This window comes from Rhamphochromis sp. 'chilingali', assembly GCF_963969265.1.
Source record: "Rhamphochromis sp. 'chilingali' genome assembly, chromosome: 1".
Lineage (NCBI taxonomy): Eukaryota > Metazoa > Chordata > Actinopteri > Cichliformes > Cichlidae > Rhamphochromis > Rhamphochromis sp. 'chilingali'.
Genome location: NC_137929.1, coordinates 57,033,701 through 57,041,339, shown reverse-complemented (window position 1 = coordinate 57,041,339; position 7,639 = coordinate 57,033,701). Strand labels below are relative to the sequence as shown.

The 7,639-nt window shown below is 38.7% G+C and overlaps 1 protein-coding gene across 1 annotated transcript; it reads left to right on the top strand.

Moving 5' to 3' along the window:
• Nucleotides 1-2,731: 2,731 nt before the first annotated feature.
• On the top strand, nucleotides 2,732-6,497 carry LOC308404675 (uncharacterized protein). The gene is made up of 5 exons (XM_080894827.1): nucleotides 2,732-3,238; nucleotides 4,137-4,387; nucleotides 4,555-4,722; nucleotides 4,843-4,938; nucleotides 5,391-6,497. The coding sequence occupies exons 2-5, from the start codon at nucleotides 4,244-4,246 to the stop codon at nucleotides 5,706-5,708; spliced, it is 726 nt and encodes a 241-aa protein (XP_080750953.1). The 5' UTR covers nucleotides 2,732-3,238; nucleotides 4,137-4,243; the 3' UTR covers nucleotides 5,709-6,497.
• Nucleotides 6,498-7,639: the final 1,142 nt, after the last annotated feature.

Sequence of the window (7,639 nt, the reverse complement as noted above, 5' to 3'; positions counted from 1 at the left end):
CTGTGACTAAATTTAATATAGTCTGTGACTACAACACAAGCATATAGGCCAATTTTGGTAGCGTCTGTTTCAACATCTGCCTGTCCCCACCCTCTTTGTCAGGGTGGGGACAGGCGGAGGATTTAAAGATCGAAGTTCAAAATAATTTAAAATCAGGACACAGACCCTGGTGCGAGTAATCCTCGCTGGCTTTTAAAATGACCGCAGCAGTTATAAGCAGCGATCCTGCTGAACCCTTATCAGTGAGGATTAAATGAGCTGCAGGACCTCTGAGTTAGACTGACTCAGTGTGAGCTTGGTGATCCTAACATACTGGACGCTGAGTGTAAATCTGCTATACTTCAGGTGATGCTGTTTGTTTGTGTAGCAGTACTCTGATCATAACGCTCTCACATGCTTATCATTTGCTGCTCGTTGCTCTTCTACAGTGACCACAGTGACAGTTGCACATTACAGCTCCGAGACTTAAAACTGCATGCACTGTTTGTTCGTTTATTGCTCCACCAAGTGAATACACGTAGAGCCCTGCACACAGTGTAACTTCAGTACTTCCTTTTTTCTCAACTGTGGGCAGGCTGCGCGTACAAATATATAAAAGAAACAGCGAAGCTCAACTGACTTGAAACCAAAGCTGGTCACTGACGCCCTCTGCTGCTGCTGATCGGTTCTTAAAGCCAGGGGTGCAGTTTTTACCCAACGGATAAAATGCTGACTGACACTACACGATTTAAACTATGAGATACCAGCATGTGATGGTCACATGAACATAAGGAAAGGTCGCTATTATATCTGAAACTGTGTTCCCAGAGTCAAGAAGTTCACTTTACGCGCACAAGCAGACTGTAATTCAGCTTCATTACCGCGAGAAGAAGCAGCTGAGCTGATACAGCACATCCCCCACAGTTTAAAGTGGAGAGAAACATCACGCAGTTCACAGCAGCCACATGAAAAGCGCAACACGTTAACCCTCCCTCACAAAATGAAGCCGCTGCTTCTTCAAATCGACGTCCGCCCACTACCAGAGGGAGCACGGAATAGAGCCCACAGCTTCACCAAGGTCATCCACAGACACGTGTAGAGCATGTGTGATGGTAAAGGATGAAGGCTGTTATAAGAAGTTGGAGCAGATACAAATGCCAGGAAGTCAACGTGGGATTTTCGGGGATTTGGCGTTGGTGCCATTGCGCTGAATAAAGAAATAAAAACTCACCTGTTCATTGTTTTTGGGCTTCAGGTGTAAGTTCTCCGCTCCGTTCTCACACCACTGTCGAGTTTATCTCCCGCTGTCCCGAGGTGGAGCTGAACTTTCCCCTTGTCGACCGGCTCGCCTTGGAGCCAGATCACACCAGCGCCAGCATGCCACACCATCTTCAGGTAGCCCGGTCAGGCGCCTCCGCAACCAGATAAGAAACTCCGAAGAAGGAAAACAACAAAAGAACAAATCCGTTCAGTTTAAAAAACAAAAAACAGAAGCTGTGATCCAAGACTAGAACGTCCTCCGAGAGACCGTTTTCACCAGGTTGCAGAGGAGTACCAACCTGCTCAGACCGGTAGCAGCAGCCTACAGCGGAAGATCCGCTGTTGCCCCTCCTCCAGCATCGACGACGATGGCACTTATAGATACATGTTATCTAGCCTCTGTCTCATGTATGAAATATTTTGACTTGTATTTTTATTTTTAAAGCCTACAGTGGCTGTTTTACTGCTGTATGTGTATGTTTTAATGACACCCAGCATACGACCCACGGTAAAGTTAGACAGTTTGAACAATGAGAATCTGTCGTTTACAGGATGCGGGGATTTTCCTTTTTTTTTTAAACATCAGCACTTTTGCTTCACGCGTGACTCCGCTTACTATCATGAACTGAGTGAAGGAGCACGTAGCAGCGATGCATTTATACAGTTTATATTTTGCATATTACTGACAGACGGAGGAAGAAAGTAGTTCCTACCAATCGTTTAGACACTTTCCACTGTGTCCCGTAAATCATAAACTAACAATTTACCCCAACGTTACTAAAACATCGATATTTTAATATGAGAATCAGACCTAGAACATAAATATCTCTTAGAATCGATATTTCAGTATTGATCCACACAACAGCTGCACAACACCCTTTAACAGCACCAAGGCTGTAGCTGAGAGGATAGAAAAGAAAATTTTCAATTTATTTATACAGCGCCAATTCACAACAGACACATCAAGGCACTTCATATTGTAAGGTAGACCATACAAAAACCCAAAAATCCTATAACCCCCTATGGGCAAGCACTGTGGCAACAGTGGGAAGGAAAAACTGCCTTTTAACATGAAGAACCCCCTGGCAGATTCAGTGTTATGAAGGAAGGAAGGCTCAGAGTTTAAGTAGTCATCATCATCATCACGGGCTCATCCGATTAGAATGTGAATAAGCAGTCATCACTCATAGGCTTCTCCTTTTATTCTCAAAATCAATAAGGAAAGACACATGAATTGCCAACGCTGAAAGAAAACAGATTTAAGTTACTCATTACCTTAAACAACGCATGAAATCAAAAACCCAAACAGAACCTCACCTCCACTGCCGCCCAGTGTGGGAGTGAAGAAAGAGTGAGCCAAAAGTGAATGCAGTCCTTATAAAACACGTGACAGGTGAGTTGTTACGGATTCAAATATTGGGGATGGAGACAAGAGGAAAAACCACAATAACAACACTGGTCCGGCCGGGTTGAGTCAAACGATGATTTTAATGATCACACGCACTGTAAGACCGAATAGTAATAGTTTGATAAATGAAATGAGTTCCAACTACTTAAAAACCTGTTATAAGTTCATACACCTTTATTTTTTGAGTAGTTTGAACAAGTTTGTTTTTTCAAGTTATCAGTACTTGAATATATTGATTAGTTTCTGGCATTGCCCTCAAATAATTTGAGTTTTAACACTGACGTCACTTACGTGCCTACGTACGTACCTACGTGCGCCACCTGTTTCTTTATGAAGTGCTGGCAACCATCTTGGATTCCTCGCTTCGAGTGCGAATGCCCGCTCATTACCCCGAAAGAAACTTGTGGAACGTTAATATCCGAACAGAAATAAAAACATTTGTCAAGGGGTTTTTTGCGGCATTGCCTTTGACGCTGGATAAAGGAGGGCATGCTATGGTATGTTACGGACTTTTGAACTGGAACAGCTAACGCTCTGCACTTGGCTAGCTGCATTTACCGCCTTTGCAGCATCTTCAGGAGCGCTTTTGTGGTAAGTTTTATTTTTCTGAAACTATAGTTCTCCATTGTAATATGGGTTTTTATCGTCATAAATGTACAACTCTAGCAGGCATTTAAGAATTACATGCATGCGTCGTTTTATCCATGTTGGCTTGGCCCCAAAGTGTTTTGCATGAATTATGCTAATACGCTCATATTTAGTATAACACATTATTAGTCCGAGCAGAGGCTGGGACTAATAATGTGTTAATAACTTTTCTAATCTCTTACTATTTTAAAAGAAGTCTTTAGAAGGCGTTTCTGGATTTGCAGATTATAAACTGCCTTGTGGTTAAATTGTTGAATCAATATGCACTGCTGCGCTGCTTCACACTTAGCGCATACGTGGATATTGACTTTGGCTAACCCATTTGCTAACTGGTGGAACTTAAAACTTACGTTTAGTTCTCTGGAGTTGTACATATTAAAACTGGGGCAGCAAAATTGTAGGCACAGGACATACTTACAAAAGCAGTGAATAATCATTACATAATTACGCGGTAGAACTTGGTTTACATTGCAAATAGTTATGTATACCAAGTTGAAATGTAGAATCTTCTGAACTGTAAAATTGTTGTGCCTGGTCTATTTTAGGTTAGCTTAAGGGTGAATCCATCAATAATATATTTACCAAACAGTTATTTTTTCGTTTTATTTTATTCTGATGCCCAGTGTTCATTAGTGAAAGACTTAGTTTTTTATCTGTCAGGGGCTGGGTCTGTGACGCAGCATTTTGAGTTTATTTTGTATTTTTGCTTTCTTATGTTATATTGAAATGAGGTGAAGTTCTTGTATTGTTGTTATTATTAGTTAAGGTTTAGTTGAGTTCTGGGCTAGTTATGTTTCATCTGTGTCTCCTTGGTTATGTGTCTTTTCTGTTCTCTGTGTAGTCTGTCTTGTCTTCTGTGTTTTACTGTTATGTCCATGCCAGGGCAGAAGTAAATTTTCAGGGGTGAAGATGCTGTTTACCTTGACCAGCTAAGACTACAGATTGTAGATGAAGTCGAGAAAAGTGAAAAGAATCCTGATTACAAAGCTGATGCACACAACTTTGGCCTTGCAATGCAAAGAGATCATCAATGATGACCTACCAGTAGGTCAGATCCTGGATTGCTGGCCTACTCTGAAATCCCAGTCCCAGGTAAGAATGTATATAGATGTATCTAACAAGGTGTATTTTATATCAACTCCTGTTATCTGGCCTGTCTGAACAAATTATGCCTTTGGAGTGTAAGGATTTTGATGTATTTTGCAAAGATTTATAGACTAATTGAAACTTGTAAACACAAATGTATCCTGTGTGTTCAGATCTGTGCAGAATTCCACAGGATTACAAACCTCCACCTGAAGAACCACTTTTATGCTGTGCTGGACCAACATGCTCCCCGGCTCCAGAGCTTATTCAGAAAGAAAGCTGTTTGCACAGGGAACGTGTCTGATGTCCTGTCTCAGCTCTTCAGAAGCTATAATCTCCAGGTTAGTGGGTTTTTGTCTTGTTTTTGAGCTTTATTTAATTTGATCAATTTTTCCAATTTTAATTACCATTCTTGACTAGGTTAGCCAATAATTTAAAATAAAAATTTTCTTGTGATGTAGGAACAAGCTGATATCCATGCCCAAAGTGCTGGTGTGCTTCATGCCCTCTCTGCCTATTTGTACGAAGACACCTCTACCTTCATCAAAACATGGGATGTAAGTTTTGGACAAAGTTGTGAACAATATCTTAGTAGCATCCTTGTTTAGATTTCTCAAAACATTATGACACTTTGAGAGTTTGAGAAGCATCTCCATGCTTGGATCTGTCTACAACAGTGTCCATGTCACATAATGGAAACACTACATGTTTTTAATGTGCGTAGACCTTCTATAATGTTCCTAGCCCAACCATACATCACTGTACAAATGAAAAAAGATATATAACTCCTATTGACTTTCTGTTGTTATTGCTACGAAGAGGTATGACTTTGCTTTACTAAAAGTACTATTTTTGTCAGTTTGTTTTTTCAAATCTTTGGTGTGTTGTGGCTTTTTTGTTGTTCAAACAATTGATTTCTGAGCTAGTAATAATCCAGAAATGTGACTTGTATAGATGAAACTAAGAGAAATAGGAATGCACTAACATGAAGTAATTTTGTTTTCTGTAGATGATGCATTCTGATAGACCAGATATTAGTGAAGTGCCACTTGGACGACTCCTGATCAGAGCCAATTCCAGCGATGCAACATTCTTCTGCCCTGAGAAGACTGCAGTTTTGGTCGAGGGTAACATGATCATTGTTTTCACCACATTGGCTGATGCATTTCTAGTGATAGTTGGACTCACCTACGCCCTGCACCTAAGCTACCCAAAATGTTTGGCCAACATTTTTGACTTCATTCAGAACGTTTTGATGGGTCTGGAGGGTGGGAAGTTGAAGCCCAAAGTGCTGAGTCTTAAAAATGATCTTTTGGCAGCAGAATAATGTCCAGGGTTCCTACACAGCCCTCAAGTGCCTGTTAAAGCAAGTAATTCAGTTTATCATGTTTCCAAGTCTGGATAAGTTTGTTTTTTTTAAAAAGAGAGAATAGAATAAAGAAATCTTTGCAGACTCTGTTTCATACTTCATTATCTAAAAGCCACATACAAAGTAAAAGGGGTGATTTTATTTTATTAATTTATTTTTTTCCCCCATCATCACTTGTGTTTTAGTTGATTTTGATTGTGTTTTTAGTCAGATAACTGTAAATCTATAGAGAAAATGAAGGACAATCTCACTACATTTCTGGCTTCTAGGTGGGATCTTGAATGTCACGTAAGGAACGTTCCTCCTGAACTATTCATAACTGACATAAGGCGCTAAGGAGGTTTATAACACTTTGTTTTATGTCTCTAAAGAAGTATTTTTCTATTTAATGTTTTATTGCTTTGTTGTTGAGACTGTGATTGCACTCTACAAATGTGCATTTTGCATAACCACAGTATTGGCATATTAAAAAGGTTACCAATTATATTTCAGTGTATTAGCTGCACTATACTATACTATTACTTTCATTCGGTTTTCCCACCTAATAATGCAGGATTTTCTTTTCCTTTTGTTTGTTTTTTAATAAACAGGCCATACTCATGTGTTAATCAAATTTGAATACTCTTAAAACATGTTGTGAATTTCTTTATTTCTAATATTGTAACCTTGTGCCAAAATTTCCGACATTATTCCCTATAAAATGTGGTGGATTTATGTCTTTGGGCTTTTTGTTAGAAAGGCTATGTGTTAAAGTAACTCAATAAATTTGTAACTTGAATTTATGTTTTCTGTCTTATGTTTTTACAAGTGTAATTATTTTGGGCACTTTTTTTTATATCAAATTCAAAACACAGTAGATTTGGATATTACAAGCATTTGTTTTTTAAATTTTTGAGTTGTATTAGCTTAAAATGGTTAACATTTTGAAACTAAAAATTAATTCCTTAAAGTTACTTGAGCTAGATTTGTACTTGAAACTCAAAATATCAAGTAGAGTACTAAACCAAAAATGTGGATATAACATAAAAACATTTGTCAATGGTACTTAAAAATATTTATCTAAAGCTAATAAAGTGTGTTTATTTAACTTTTATTTTTAAGTTTTAGTTACTTAAAATATTTTATGTAATCAGTTTCACCAAAAGTTTTGAGTAAAATTAACTTATTGGGTTTTACAGTGGGAGATGGACACCGTACGCAGACAGCATCAGATCTCAAAATGGTGGAGCATTGATCAAACTCTTATAGCCTCTGGTGCCCCCACCTTATCATAAAAGCCTAAACATTCACATGCTTTTCTCTCACACAGCGCCTAAGCTACGACCTTGGCTCCCTGTTTATCTGCTCCTGCTGAGATGGGGCAGAAAACTCCAGTATGTTCTGTTTTCTTCTAATCAGACAAATAAGGCGATGACTTTCTGCAAACAGTATTTCTTATAGCTCAGCAGTATAATGCATCATGAAACAATATCATGCATCCACAATAAATCAGCAGTCTAATGCAATGCAAATCAGTTTAACAAATGCAATAGTTATCAGCTTTTTCTAATTCAGGAGAATAATGCAAACTAAAACTACATAATAATTCACAATCTTTAATTAGGGGTCTAACATGGCAATTAAGGACAAGCACCACACCCAATCAAAGGTGAGAACTAAACAAGGTGCATCTGGTGAAGTGAGTGGGTGTGCTAGGATGTGCTAAAAGGTGGGTCTTTACAACAACCAGGATCGGGAATAGGGCTCAGGACAGGATAAAAGACAAGCTGTAAAGGTCTTTTATCTTTCAGAAGACAAAGGAAATTTGGGAAGGTTTAAACATATAAATTACATAACATAATAAGATATCATAGATGGATGGATGTTTATATCAGGGTTTACAAATGAGA